Below are 12648 nucleotides of genomic sequence, written 5' to 3'. Positions count from 1 at the left end.
AACCTAACTGTCCAGATGTCATTCCACGCCCGAGGCTACCTGGTCCTTATTTGAACTTTAGACTTTTTTTTTTACAGGAAGAGTATGAAATACATGACTTACCAGAACCTCCAAAAAACAGCATGTCAATTTGCTCCAAAAGATAAATGCAGAAAGTGTTGATCTGCGGGAAAAGTCCAAGGAGGGAAATTGCAGGAAAGCAATAGAGAAATACTGAAAGGGAAGACAGAAAGCTGAGCGTAAGTGTCAGGAACTTTGGCCCAGGTTCCTGCTGCACCCCCGCCTCCCTCCCATCCCAGCCCACCCTGTCCAGGTCCTGAAGGCAGTATGGCCTCCTCAACCCCCACCCACCAGCAGAGGCTGGAGGATGAGCCAAACACAGGCCCCTGGAAGTAAGAAGGTGCTGCTGCTGAGGAAGAGACAGGCAGGCTAGCACCAAGCAGACACCTGTGGATGGTGGGTGGAGCAGATCGGGCTTCAGTTTGCAAGGACAGACTTGAACTTGAGGGATAAGAGCAGGGAGAAAGAGGACCGGGAAAATAAAATATAAGAACATGCAAAATCCAAGGACAGTAGTTAGCAGGGAGAGGGTCTCTCCCTGCAAGGCCCCTTGCTTTGTGCTTCCATCTCCTCAAGTGCTTGAGTTGCCAAGAGTGTTCTGTTCTAAATGCCCAGTGGAGACTCAGAGGCAGAACCCCAGACACACTGATGAGCTAAGGAGACTGGTGATGAACTAAGAACCCCCACCATTGCGACAGGGCCACACTGAAGGGCCTGCTGCCCGGGGGCAGGGGGGTGTCAGGAGGAGCAGGTCACCTGGAAGGTGGAGGGGGCCCTGCCAAGGAGAGAAAGGCTATGCCAACTCTCCAAACTGCAACAGTGCAATGGGATAAAATATCCATACATCTTAATTCACTGCTTCACAGTGGTCATTCGGGCAGATAACGCTGAAGGGAGTGTTTTTGTTTTTGTTTTTGTTTTTTGTCTTTTTGCTATTTCTTGGGCCACTCCCGCGGCATATGGAGGTTCCCAGGCTAGGGGTTGAATCGGAGCTGTAGCCACCAGCCTACGCCAAAGCCACAGCAACGCGGGATCCGAGCCGCGTCTGCGACCTACACCACAGCTCACGGTAAGGCCGGATCGTTAACCCACTGAGCAAGGGCAGGGACCGAACCCACAACCTCATGGTTCCTAGTCGGATTTGTTAACCACTGCGCCACGACGGGAACTCCGGGAGTGTTATTTTTTACAGCGACTTCCCTATCCTCCTCTCTCAATTCTATTTAAGAATTCTACTGGGCTTCAGAGAAACACAGAAACTCCCCTTCGTGGTGCAACAATGCCTCTGCCTACCTTCCTGTCTCAGTTTATTGGGCGGAATGTCAATGGAATTTGATAGAGAGAGGACATAGAGACAATAGATAGATAGAAGATAGATTAGATAGATAGAGAGATAGATAGACAGACAGACAGACAGAGAGAATGAACAAGCAAGCAGTCCTGTGTGTATGCGTGTGTATGTATATAAGGCCAACCTTAATAAAACTAAAGAAATTTGACTTGAAATCGAATACACCTAAATGTGAAACTTTGTCCAAAGACCTTACATAACCTCAGTGAACAGTCCAAGTAGGGATGGCAGGGGGCCGAGGTTCAGCTATTTCTGAAAAATGATAAATGCGAACATTCCGTAGTGAGAACATAGGGTTGGGAGTATTAGGCATCCTTCTCTGGCTAATAGTGGGTTAACCCCACTACAACACCACCAAGAAACTCTTCCAACAATGTGTGGAAGTAAAATTTTAGGTGATGAACATGGCTAGGATAAACCTTTGCTCGGGAGTGAAGCCATATTTTGACACACATGGTGATTCTGTTATAATGTTTTCTGTGGCAAGATTTTAACTATATTGGGGAAAGCCAGAGCATCTGTGAGGTATGTATTTCTCAAAGTCAGCAATAAGATGCAAATATGGATCTGCCAGTCCTAACAGTATAAGACAATTTCTTTTTTCAGTTTTTAGATGAAAGGAAAGATAGAAGAAATAAATAGAGGAGTTCCTGTTGTGGCTCAGAGGTTAGTGAACCTGACTAATATCGATGAGGATGCAGATTCAATCCCTGGCCTCGCTCAGTGGGTTAAGGATATGGCATTGCGGTGAGCTGTGGTGTAGGTTGTGGATTTGGCGCGAATTCCACATAGCTGTGGGTGCAGCTCAGATTCAACCCCTATCCTGGGATCTTCCATATGCCACGGGTGCATCTCTAAAAAAAAGCAAAAACAAACAAAAGAAAGAAAGGGAAACTAGGATAGGACATGTCATTTGGGGCATCAAAATTTTAATTCACTTAATTTTAAGCAAACTAGCTAGTTCCCTTGTCTTGATCTTGGGACTCAAAACCCAACAATGAAGATTAGATGGCTCTCTAGATTCTTCATGGCCAGGATAGGGGCAGAGGGAAGATGCAATGAGATGTCATTAGTTCTCTTTCTCAAGTGTTGTGTGTGACAAAACCATATGAAGATGGACGAATGACAGGGAAAAGTATGGGTATGAAATAACATTAATGATGGCAGCCAAATACTAGAAATTGTTCAGCAAAACATGGGTAAAGAAGTATTCTCAGCATTCCCTTGTGGGTTAAGAATTCCATGAGGATGTGGGTTCGATCCCTGGCCTTGTTCAGTAGCTTAAGTATCCAGCGTGGCTGCTAGGTCACAGATGAGGCTTGGATCTGGCATTGCTATAGGCCTGCAGCTGCAGCTCTGATTTGACCCCCACCCTGGGAACTTCCATATGCTGCAGGTGCAGCCCTAAAAAGAAAAAAAGACTTAAGTATTCTCTAGACAACGTACATTAGGCAATAAAGTCAATATTAGTTAAGAGGAAAGAACTGGAAGACAATGAATGATGACAGAGGGAAAATAAAGTGGTACAAGACACCAGGAAGTTCAAAATGAAGATGCTTTGGCTGTGCTTGCAGAACTGAAGCTGAAGAGACAGCAGAAGGACACCAGTCAACAGGGAGCCCAGGAGCTAGGTCCTCCCCAGGACGTAGCAGAGGCGGAGGTCTCTCATCTTTAAAGTGAGAGCCATGCAGCTGGAACTAGAGGAAGGTGGAAGCAATTCACATGAATGAAAAAGCAGCCCAAAGCACATTGCATTAGTAGGAGGACTGGAAAAGCACACGTGAAGTTGCCAAAATGATTTTGTCCTTTTTGCCAAAGGTAAAAAAATAAAAGGTCCCTGTGGTTGTTGGCAATTTTCCCTATGAACAAAGTTTTTTTTTTTTTTTTCCTTAGCATTCTGCTAAAAGCTCTATAATTTTCTTTCATGTCTTCTCTGCTCCTCCTTTTACCGAATAATTACCATAAACGCAGAAACTTCTGGTACAGTTCCATGTCTTTTCAAGCACAATTTATAAATAAAAACATTGGAACTTACTTGTTTCTTTTGTTAAATGTGAGCGGTCACATTTAGGACTCTATTTGCAGGTGCGGCAGGGGAAGGGAACAGGCAGAATGAAACCAACACGGACATGAAACCCAGACCATGAACTTGGTGTGACCAGACTTTGTGTGTCTCCTCTCACTGGACCTGTGTATTAACACGCTGTCCTGACATGAACGGCTGGGACCAGGGGACAAGCCTTTGCACGAGACGTGGAAGTGCGAGTCTGTGGGTGCATGGTGGGACCATCCCAACCATGGGTTACCCAACCACGCACCCCAACTCATCACCAAGGGTTACATTACTTGTGTTGCATTAGCGTAAGGAGGGGGTTGCGGTCCTAAAGACCAATATAAGCCTCTAGCATCTGAAAAGAACCCTGGAGGCTATTTGATAAAATAGCAGCAACAACAAACCCATCCAGGGCATGAAACCAGCTACAACTGATGGCTGTCTCATCTTGCCCGAGCTTGTCCCTCATCAGGGAAGGCAACTCCTAGCTGCACAAGGCAACACCCCCACCCCTGCACCGTCCCACTGGACAGCTCTGCACCAAAGCATTTCACCAGTCCTACAGTGAGCTGAAATCCACCTACTCTCCACTAGTTATCACAGCTACACCAAGAACAAACTCCTTCCCACCTTGACCCGAAAGCCTCTTGACTGTCCACAGCCACTCCGTGTGCCTCCAGCACCCAAGCATTTCTTCTCCAGACGGGACCTCCTTACTCCCTTGCCCCCAGCAGAGCCCAGGAAGCCCAGGTGGCTGAATTCCTCAGGGCAACCTCCAGCTCTGCCGCTGCTCCTCTTGAAACACTAAGAATTGAAGTCCCTCAGCTTTCTCATCCAGGGGGTGATTATAAAGCCAGGTTCATTCACGGGCTTTGGCTCGAAAGTCATAAAGGTTTCAGCCCAGAGGCCAGCGGTCTCTGACTGAGCAAAGGAAATGAGCAGAAAGAAAGCCTTTCCTCTGAGCCCTTGGTGGTGGGGGGGGGGGGTGTAAGAAGATGTCTTCCTTATACTGAAAGAGAAGTGATATTCTGAATATATGTGAGAGATCAAAAAGGGAAAGAAATTATGTAAGAATAGGACCCAGGGCTTCTATTCCCTTACTTCACCCCTCAGCCCACAGAAACAAGTCCCACCTCTGATTCTGCTCTCCCGCTTGTGCCCATGAGACCAACATGTTAGTCAACTTCTTACTGTTGACAAGTTGACAAAAATATGTACTAAGGATGTGATTTAATGATAAAAAAAAAAGAATTCCAGTGGAAAAGATAAGAAGGGCCATCCCCTTGGAGTTCTCCTGCGGCTTAGCGGGTTAAGAACCCAACTAGCATCCGTGAGGATACAGGTTCTATCCCTGCCCCTGCTCAGTGGGTTAAGGATCCAGTGTTGCTGTGAGCTGAGGTGTAGGTCACAGATGTGTCTGGGGTTCTCACCTTGCACTGCCAATGACAGAGCTTCTCCATGCTTCCCACTCACCTCGTGGCCACCAGACTCAGCTCCTACCCCTGGCTCGCCTTCAAGCCCTTCCGCCCAGGAGGCAGAAGAAGGCAGCAGACACAAGACCTGTCTGCCTTTTCCCTACTGCTCCTCCTCTGCCCCCTCTCTCCACCCTGGGAGGTCGGGAGTCTGAGCAGAAACCAAGCAGGGCAGCAGGTAGCAGAGGTGTCACCAAGAAGGCATGGCTCCAGGTGCTAGTGCACACGCCTCTTCCACAACGTGACAGATATAAGGCATCTTCGAGCCTGCGAGGGTAGACAACACCACATGGACTCAGCGCCTATTTCCCTCTTGTCCTTTCTCTCAAACGGCCCTCGTGGAAAGGGTTGAATTGGGTCCCTTCAAAGGATGTTATGCGTGGGAACTTGGGAGATGGGGTCTTTGCAGAAAATCAAGTTACCACAAGGTCATCAGAGTGGACTCTAACACAACTGACATCAAATTCGGATACAGGGACAGATATGCATATGGGGATGACAGTGTGAGGAGACACAGGGAGAAGACGGCCATCGACCAACCAAAGAGTGAAGCCTGGAATGTAATGCCTATTTGTACTCATCCATCCAACAAATGTCTCCTTAGTGCCTGTACACACCAGACCCTGGGCCGGGAGCTGGGGATTCATGGTGAGGAGCAGGCAGGGCTCGGCCCCGCCTGCACCAGGGAACAAGCCAGCAAGGGAGACGGACATCCGTCAAGACTCACGAAGGAAGCAGATGACTACAGGAAGGGGTGCATGTTATGAAAAGTAGGGGTTGTGAGAGGACAGAAGATGGTACCCAACTTGGGGGAAATGAGGCATTATTATCTAGCATGGTGAGGGCAGGGAAGTAGCAGAAGAAGGAGCACAAGCCAGCAGTGAGGACGAGACATGGGAGGTGGGGCTCCAGACCTGACCACAGACCCTCGAGACCGATAAGAGGTGGATGTCTGTCAACACTAACCCACACGGAAGACTCTGGGGCAGGATGGCCATGAGGTACCCAAGTATGGGGCAGGAGGGTGGATGCGATACCGTGGCACAGACAGATGCTTCATGGACACCTTCCAAAGTCTGTTCACGGCCCCCGCTCATCCCAGGTCCTCCTGTGCCCTGGACCACAGACTCCAGCACTGCTGTTTGCGGAAAGATGACAGGACAGGACAGCACGGTCATCTAAGGCGTGTGTGTGTGTGTGTGTGTGTGTGTGTGTGTGTGTGTATTCTGATGGAATTTCAAATAATATACAAAAGTAAAGTGAAAAACATCAGGCAGGACAGAAGCAAATATCCTTGGGCAAGAGGACACTGACCAGGAGTCTAATCATGGGATCAGTTCTTATTTTTTTCCCCAACGCGTTTCTGTTGTAACTCAGAGTCTCCTCCTTTGGCCGAGGAGAAACTCTCAGCTCTTCACGTGACGTAGCAGGAAGCAAGGGGCTGAGGGTGCAGACAAAGATGGGTTCGTGTGCTGGGCAGGGTGTGTGGGGGGGAACAGAGTTTGCTACCAAGACAGTAAGAAGAGGGGTGGGGAGATGGAGGCTGCGGAGGAGAGTCAGATGGGGCCGCCTGCTGCAGTTTTCACCCAGAAGGAGCACAGAGATGCGTCCCATCTGGGTTCCTCCCAAATCCCACTGGAGAGATTCAGGGAGTTGCCATGGGGTTGGAGAATGATGATACAGCACCTTCCACTCTGACGCACTCCTCTTTTCATTTTCTTCTTCAGCTGCACCTGCAGCACATGGAGGTTCCCAGGCTAGCGGTTGAATCAGAGCTGCAGCTGCAGGCCTACGCCACAGCCATGGCAATACCTGATCCAAGCCACATCTGCGACCTACACCACAGTTCACAGCAACACCAGATCCTTAACCCAATGGGCGAGGCCAGGGATGGAACCCACATCCTCACAGAGACAACATCAGGTCCTTAACCCACTGAGCCACAGTGGGAACTCTGACACTCTCCTCTTGAGTAAAATTTCTAGTAACAGATCCAGGGAGGGTGTCTTTGTAGCTACTCTTTATCAACTCATCTGGTCAATGTTACCACAGATAATCCAAATTAGCAGGTGTGTAAAGCTCTGGGTGTCATCATAAGAATTCTCACGGCTGCAGGCCAATAATGGGTCAGCCTCTTTGCCCAATAAAAATAATAACTGCTAATACCTGGTGCCAGGCACTCTTCTAAATGTTCAAACATACTAAATCAGCTAAAACTTGCAACAGCCTCAGAGGTGTGTACTGTTTTTGTCCTCATATGACAGCTGAATTTTGCTCCAGGTCCCACAACTCGGGAAGAAGCAGAGCTGGAATTCAAACAGCCAGCCATCTGGCTCCAGAGCGGGACTCTCCAGCACTATGACATGAAGGGCCCTCGTGTAAGCAGAGCATTTGATATCAAACACTGCCGAGACCTTAAGGCAAGCAAAGTGCACCAGTGGAAGCCTGGCTGACCCACGTAGCCCGGACTCCATCTGGTCTGAGAACCATGTCCATTCAGGTGTTACCAGAGCATCTGTGCCGTGTGGATGGGGCTGTGGCTGCCACCTGATGGTGCTTCTTCCCCCTCCATGGAGGCCTGGCTGATGCCCTACCCTGGGCATCACAGCCACCAGTCTTTAGACAGGATGCTACAGTTTCCTAGTCATGGATGTCCAAGTCCTCTAGAATCAGCCCATCACTGGAGGCTCTGGGGCCTTGGCTCCCAGTCTACTGAAAGCATACCCAGCCGAGAGGAAAATGCACATCTCTTTAACCAATTATCAAGGTAGGAAGTTTCTCCATTTAGGAGTTCAGAAAATAAAGGGGAGGAGTTTCTGCTGTGGGATTGGCATTGTCTTGGGGGCAGTGTCTTGGGACCAGTGGACATAGGTTTGATCCTTGGCCTGGCACAGTGGGTTGAGGATGCAGCACTCGTTTAGCTGCAGCTTGGGTCAGGACTGCAGCTTAGGTCTGATTCCTGGCCCAGGAATGCCATATGCTGTGAGGCAGCCAAAAAATTTAAAAAAAAAATTTTTAAAGACAGAAAAGAAAAGGGAGAAAGCTCCTTCCCCTCTGTACGCTCCCCCCTCCCACATGAACTCACCTATTAAGAGGTCCCTAGCTGACTGGAGGGACCGCGGGGAGAAGAGCTTCAGGCCATAGACCACGTACGTGGGAGGGTGCCTGGCTTTGGCCCCTATATCAAGAAGCAAAATAAGGCCACACAGCACACAAAAATAGACTGGTCGGCTATATGTTATGATTTGGTTGTGCCCCTAGAAAACAAACACAATTTCTGAATGGCACCTTTAATTCTGATTAAATGACAAAACCTCATAGTTAATCACTTATAGCACATCACACAGCTCAAACCATGTAACACATTCTCCGCCCCCTCCACCATAATTCATACACACAAAACACCAAGAAAAAAAAATGGAGCTTATTCTGTCAAATAAGAATGAGAATGCCAAAAAGGATGTTATGCCCTCAGACACAAAAAGAGCTACCTGAAAATGTAATCACCATCCTTGGATAAAACCTAGATTTAATCCAGTGTTTCCCTGACGGTGAAACTTCCATTTTTGTTGCTCATTTCAAGTGCAAAACTAATTTATACCACTATTTGCTCTACATGGTCTAACTTGAGCTCTGCTACTGACAAGAAATAGAATTATAATGCATAGGTTTCAATTTGCTTATGGTTTAGAAAGAAGACAATACAGGTGCAAAGTCATACCTGCAGAGACAGCACAAAATGGCTTAGTGTAGCACAGTGGAATAATCCAGTTCTTAAAAACTTACTATTTATATACGCTTTCCTCTAAGGAGGATCGAAACTTAACAGATTTCATCTTAGCCCTCAAAACACTGTTAAGAGGAGAACAGAAACATTTTTTATTTTTCTCCTGGAATGGATAGAAAAATTAAGGAAACACTAATAACATCAACCGTCCAGGGCAAAAGTCAATGGAGAATTTACATCTCACAAATCGATGCACGATTCATACGGTTCAAAAAATCAACAAAAATGAATGAGAAAAAACTGTAACTGCAATGTATACATCTAAGGATGACCTGACCCCCTTGCTGTACAGTGGGAAAATAATAAAAAATAAAAAATAAAAAAAATAAAAAAAATAAATGAATGAGGGAGAGAATATTCTTTGCAATTCATGAACTACTTTGAGTGTAAAAAAGTAAAGATGAAAGTGATACAGTTTGGGATATGAATTTTTAAAGTCACTGCCTTGGACGTGTTATATTTAGAAATGCAATTTACATCGCCACTGCTTCTCTAATAGAAATGGGCCTATTCTGAGACCATCTTTTAATAGGAAGGAAAACACAGGCTGTTGGTGGAGGCTGGCTATGTTTGGCCCTGAGTCCAAACTCAGTCTTAAAGGAATATCTGCACTCTTAGGAAATTTCCTTTTGAATCCAATGAGGTCATAGATTAATGGTAAGGAAATATTCCTCTGCCTTAAAAAAAAATAGAATCAAAATCTAAATGAAATCTTAGGACACTTCTTATCAAGAGAAGAGCAAAATAAACTGGTTAGAATACACAGCCATTTTGTATACAAATGCACAGGCACAGGAGACCTTTCCTTAAACTGATACCATTTCAGAAATAGAATTTAAATAACTACTTCCCACTTGCCCTGATTCTTTCTTTTACTAAAAGGCTAAAAATATATTTTTTTTTCCAGGAATGTAAAGTCTGAGGTCGTGAACAAATTTAGGATATCATCTTGGGCCAGCCAAGTCAAACTTTATTTCCTGGCACCGGAATGCTTTCTTTTTATTTGTAATGTATGAGACAAGCCTTAAGGGTCCCTTAGAAAGAGCCCGCCTCACTGTCACACTCACGCTTCACCTTGCTTCCTATACTAGCTTTTGGGCCCCTAATCCATTCTAAACATATCCTTCATACATGGCATATAAGTCACTTTTACTTGCCTTGATTCCTAAGAACTCCTGCTAATAAAATTCCCCTGCTCCTCAGTTCCTTCTTTCACATATGATTCAATCCTTAAACCCCAAGGATTGACTTTTTTTTCAATAGAAAAATGCCACTCATTCCTCCAGGTGAAGTCTGGTCACACTCTTTTAAAAGTTATCCAATTACTTCCCATCTGTTTTTCAACATTAAAATATGCTGGGGGAGCCCCACTGATTTCCATTGTGGGGCACCTTGGAGGCTGTTTGATAAGAGCTGGTCTACATGTGCATTTGGCTTTCCCAGCAGTTCCACCAACCTGCACAATTTCACAGCCCATCCTCTGGTCTTTATGTCTAAGGAAGCAAGACAATGGAGGCACAAAGTCACACCTGCAGAGACTGCACAAAATGTCTTTGTGCAGCACAGTGGAATAATCTATCCAAACCTCCAGACTGCCAGCTGGAGGGCAGTGGTGCTTGTGACTAAGGGACCAGGCTATTCTAGTGGTCCTCTTACCAAGAGAGTGGGCTGGTCAGACAGTTCAAACTGACCAGATAGATGATAGATAGATAGATAGATAGATAGATAGATAGATAGATAGATAGATAGATAGCAGATGACAGAAAGACAGCTAGCTAGCCAACTAGTAAATAATAAATAGATAGGTAAGTTGGATAGATAGGTAGGTAGATAGATAATAGGTAGGTAGATAGATGATAGATAGCTAGCTAGATAGGTAGGTAGACGGTAGATAGATAGATAGATAGATAGATAGATAGATAGATAGATAGATAGATAGATAGATAGACGGATGGATGGGTAGGGTGTCTGAGAGAATCCTAGAGGGCCCAGGGGCTGGCATGCAACTGGGCCCTGGATGCTCCTGAGCTGGGACTGTCAGCAGCCAGGCCATGCCACCCCATCTCCAACTCCGCTGTTAAACACGCCATCTCCAGGCTTCCTGCAGATCTGAATTCTCTGCTTCTTCACCCACAGGGCAGATAAGAGCTGCCTCACACCTACTGCGTTTGCACATGTTCCTGGCCAGGCTCCGAGGTCAGCTGTTTCTGACACACTGATGTGAAGCAGCAATGGCAGCAACAGCTAACATTTATCCTGCCTTCCGTGCCCCAAGCACTGCTCTACCAACGTGAAATGGATCCACGTAACTAATCCACTCGAAGAAGTCCTACTACCATTCTCATTTTGCTAAGCGTAAACAGAGGCAGAAAGAGTAGGTACTTTGCCCCAAGCTTCCCAGACAGAAAACAGTGCATCAGAGCAAGGATTTGGACCCTGATTCTGGCTGCCTGGCCACCTGGCCACTACAAACTGGCTCCCACAAACATCCCAGATGGTGACTGCATTTGTCCCTGGACCCTTCTAAGCACAAGTGCTCAACCCCACTTGGCTGACGTTCACTCATAATCATTCTTCTTTAAACACACAAGGTGAAGGTTCCTCAAGTGAAGCAAATAAAGAGTGTGGGGAAAAGCATCCATAACAGCTTTTCCTGGAAGGTGAAAAAGGGCTCCTACCTGGAGAAGGTGTAGAAAAATAAGGACATGGCTCTGTCCAGCCCTTCTGTTTACCTGCATGGACTGGATGTTTACCTACATGGAACCCTCTTCACTATAACAAGGACTTGCTGTTTTTATAGTTTCTTATGATGGTATAGGTTAGTTTACTTAAATCTTTTGATTAGTTTTGTTTCACTAAAGCTTTAGTGATTCCGCTGATTAGTGACAGTCATCCTGAATGTTTCTTTATTGAAGTATATAGTTGATTTACAATATTGTGTTAGTTTCAGGGGTACGGCATAGTGATTTATTTTGGGGTGGGCTTTTTGCAGATGATATTCCCTTATAGGTTATTATAAGATATTGAATATCTTGTGTTATACAGTAAAAGTTTGTTATATAAGGTATTATTTGTTATAGAAGTTTGTTATAATACGTTTGTTATTATAAGATATTGAATATCTGTGTTATACAGTAAAAGTTTGTTGCTTATTTATTACACGTATAGTAGTTTTTCTTTCTTTTCTTAGAGCCACACCCATGGCATATGGAGGTTCCCAGGCTAGGGGTCTAATCAGAGCTACAGCTGCCGGCCTACACCACAGCCACAGCAACTCGGGATCTGAGCCACGTCTGTGACCTACACCACAGCTCACAGCAACACTGGATCCTTAACCCACTGAGCGAGGCCAGGAATCGAACCTGCAACCTCATGGTTCCTAGTCAGATTCATTTCCGCTGCGCCACGACGGGAACTCTGATGTATAGTAGTTTGTATCTGTTAATTCCATACTTAAAATTCATCCTAATCCCTTCCCTTTTCTCTTTGGGTTCTATGTCTGTGAGTTTGTTTCTGATTTATATATAGATTCATTTGTATTATTTTTTTAGATTCCACATATAAGTGATATCACATAGTATTTGTCTTACACTGTCTGACTGACTTCATTTAGTATAATAATCTCTAGTTGTATCCATGTTGCTGCAAATGGAATTAGTTCATTCTTTTTTATGGCTGAGTAGTATTCCACTGTGTGTATGCACCACATCTTGTTATCCATTCTTCTGTGGATGGACACTTAAGTTGCCTCCATGTCTTGGCTACTGTAAATAGTGCTGCTATGAACCTAGGTATGCATGTATGTTTTCAAATTAAAGTTTTTATTTTACCTGGATATTTTATCTGAAAATTTTAAATTTTGCACTTGGGTAGAGCAAAAGGAGATTTAGGGGGTGGGCATCCACTGCCCTAGGGAAAATGAACC

The 12648-nt window shown here is 45.6% G+C and overlaps 1 protein-coding gene and 1 long non-coding RNA gene across 8 annotated transcripts in view; one reads left to right on the top strand and one right to left on the bottom strand.

The window, feature by feature from the left end:
• LOC146396806 (uncharacterized) overlaps window positions 1–12648 on the top strand; it is a 769570-nt gene that overhangs the window by 423845 nt on the left and 333077 nt on the right. The gene's annotated exons all lie outside the window — the stretch shown is intronic.
• Window positions 1–12648, bottom strand: part of PCNX2 (pecanex 2) — a 293795-nt gene that overhangs the window by 193503 nt on the left and 87644 nt on the right. For 6 of the 7 annotated variants that reach the window (XR_014827836.1, XM_021074292.2, XM_084996835.1 and 3 more), the window contains 2 exons: window positions 8022–8193; window positions 103–213 (listed from right to left, as the gene is read on the bottom strand). Coding sequence is in view for 6 of the 7 variants with exons in the window: in XM_021074292.2 (XP_020929951.2) it covers window positions 103–213; window positions 8022–8193 (283 nt within the window). In the remaining variant the exon portion in view is untranslated. The remainder of the gene's footprint in view (window positions 1–102; window positions 214–8021; window positions 8194–12648) is intronic. The other variant, XM_084996837.1, reaches the window with a different exon arrangement.

The sequence above is a fragment of the Sus scrofa genome, chromosome 14 (assembly GCF_054392235.1).
Source record: "Sus scrofa isolate SSC_HxYL_T2T_F1_AM1 chromosome 14, Sscrofa_HxYL_maternal_Yorkshire_Landrace_v2.0, whole genome shotgun sequence".
In the NCBI taxonomy this organism is placed as follows: Eukaryota; Metazoa; Chordata; class Mammalia; order Artiodactyla; family Suidae; genus Sus; species Sus scrofa.
This window is presented reverse-complemented; position numbering and strand designations above follow the sequence as displayed.